At 31.7% G+C, this 1,238-nt stretch overlaps 1 protein-coding gene across 5 annotated transcripts in view; it reads left to right on the forward strand.

The window, feature by feature from the left end:
- LOC106460751 (glutamate receptor ionotropic, kainate 2-like) overlaps positions 1-1,238 on the forward strand; it is a 24,110-nt gene that overhangs the window by 15,622 nt on the left and 7,250 nt on the right. For all 5 annotated transcript variants that reach the window (XM_022387524.1, XM_022387525.1, XM_022387523.1 and 2 more), the window contains exon 11: positions 872-1,094. In XM_022387524.1, the coding sequence (XP_022243232.1) occupies positions 872-1,094 (223 nt within the window). The remainder of the gene's footprint in view (positions 1-871; positions 1,095-1,238) is intronic.

Consider the following 1,238-nt stretch of genomic DNA (forward strand, 5'->3'; position numbering starts at 1 on the left):
TATATTTCCAATAGATAATTATCATGGCATTGTATCTAACATGTATATGTCTAATAGATAATTATCATGGTATTGTATCTAACATGTATATTTCCAATAGATAATTATCAAGGTATTGTATCTAACATGTATATTTCTAATAGATAATTATCACGGTATTGTATCTAATATGTATATTTCCAATAGATAATTATCACGGTATTGTATCTAACATGTATATTTCCAATAGATAATTATGATGGTATTGTATCTAACATGTATATTTCCAATAGATAATTATCACGGTATTGTATCTAACATGTATATTTCCAATAGATAATTATGATGGTATTGTATCTAACATGTATATTTCAAATGGAAAATGATAACGGTATTTAATTTTCTTTTGCCTAAAACTAATCTTCAAAATAACTTTAACATACAAAATTATGTTATCATACTAGCAGAAGTATAATGGTTTAAAAAAAAAGAAAAAAATAGGTAGCTTAAAAGCTCTGGGTAGGGCTTGATAATTATAGTTAAAACATACCACAAGACCCCCAGTGGCACAGCGGTATTTCTGCGGACTTACAACGCTAAAAACCGGGTTTCGATACCCGTGGTGGGCAGAGCACAGATAGCCCATTGTGTAGCTTTGTGCTTAGTCACAAACAAACATATCACAAACTTTGATGCTCAACTAAGCCTAATGATATTAAATAATATACTTTTCTACTGAGGAACATAATAAAACATAATTATTATTATTATTTAGTCAAAGAAATTTACTTAAGTACATTTTTCCTCAAACCCAAACTGATATAATAATTAAAATATATCAGTATATAATTATATTATGTGATCAGTTTCACTACTTAATTGTATTTTCCAGGAATCAAATATTTTTTCGTATAAAAAGATGTGGGCTGTAATGCAGGCGCAACCGTCGGTTTTCACTGAGTCAAATCAACAAGGTGTCGAAAGAGTTCTCAAAGGAAATTATGCTTATCTAATGGAATCTACATCCATTGAGTACATGACGGAGAGAAACTGTGAATTAGAGCAAATAGGTGGACTATTAGATTCAAAGGGCTACGGGATAGCAACTCCAGAAGGTATGGAAGCTATTTAGATTATGTGACTTTACATGTCTTATAGCTAAAATTTGTTGGCTTCGGAAAAAACAAAATGGCCCGGCATGGCCAGGTGGATAAGGCGCTCGACTCACAATCTGAGGGTCGCGGGTTCGAATCCGCATC

The sequence above is a fragment of the Limulus polyphemus genome, unplaced genomic scaffold (genome assembly GCF_000517525.1).
Source record: "Limulus polyphemus unplaced genomic scaffold, Limulus_polyphemus-2.1.2 Scaffold828, whole genome shotgun sequence".
Taxonomy (NCBI): domain Eukaryota; kingdom Metazoa; phylum Arthropoda; class Merostomata; order Xiphosura; family Limulidae; genus Limulus; species Limulus polyphemus.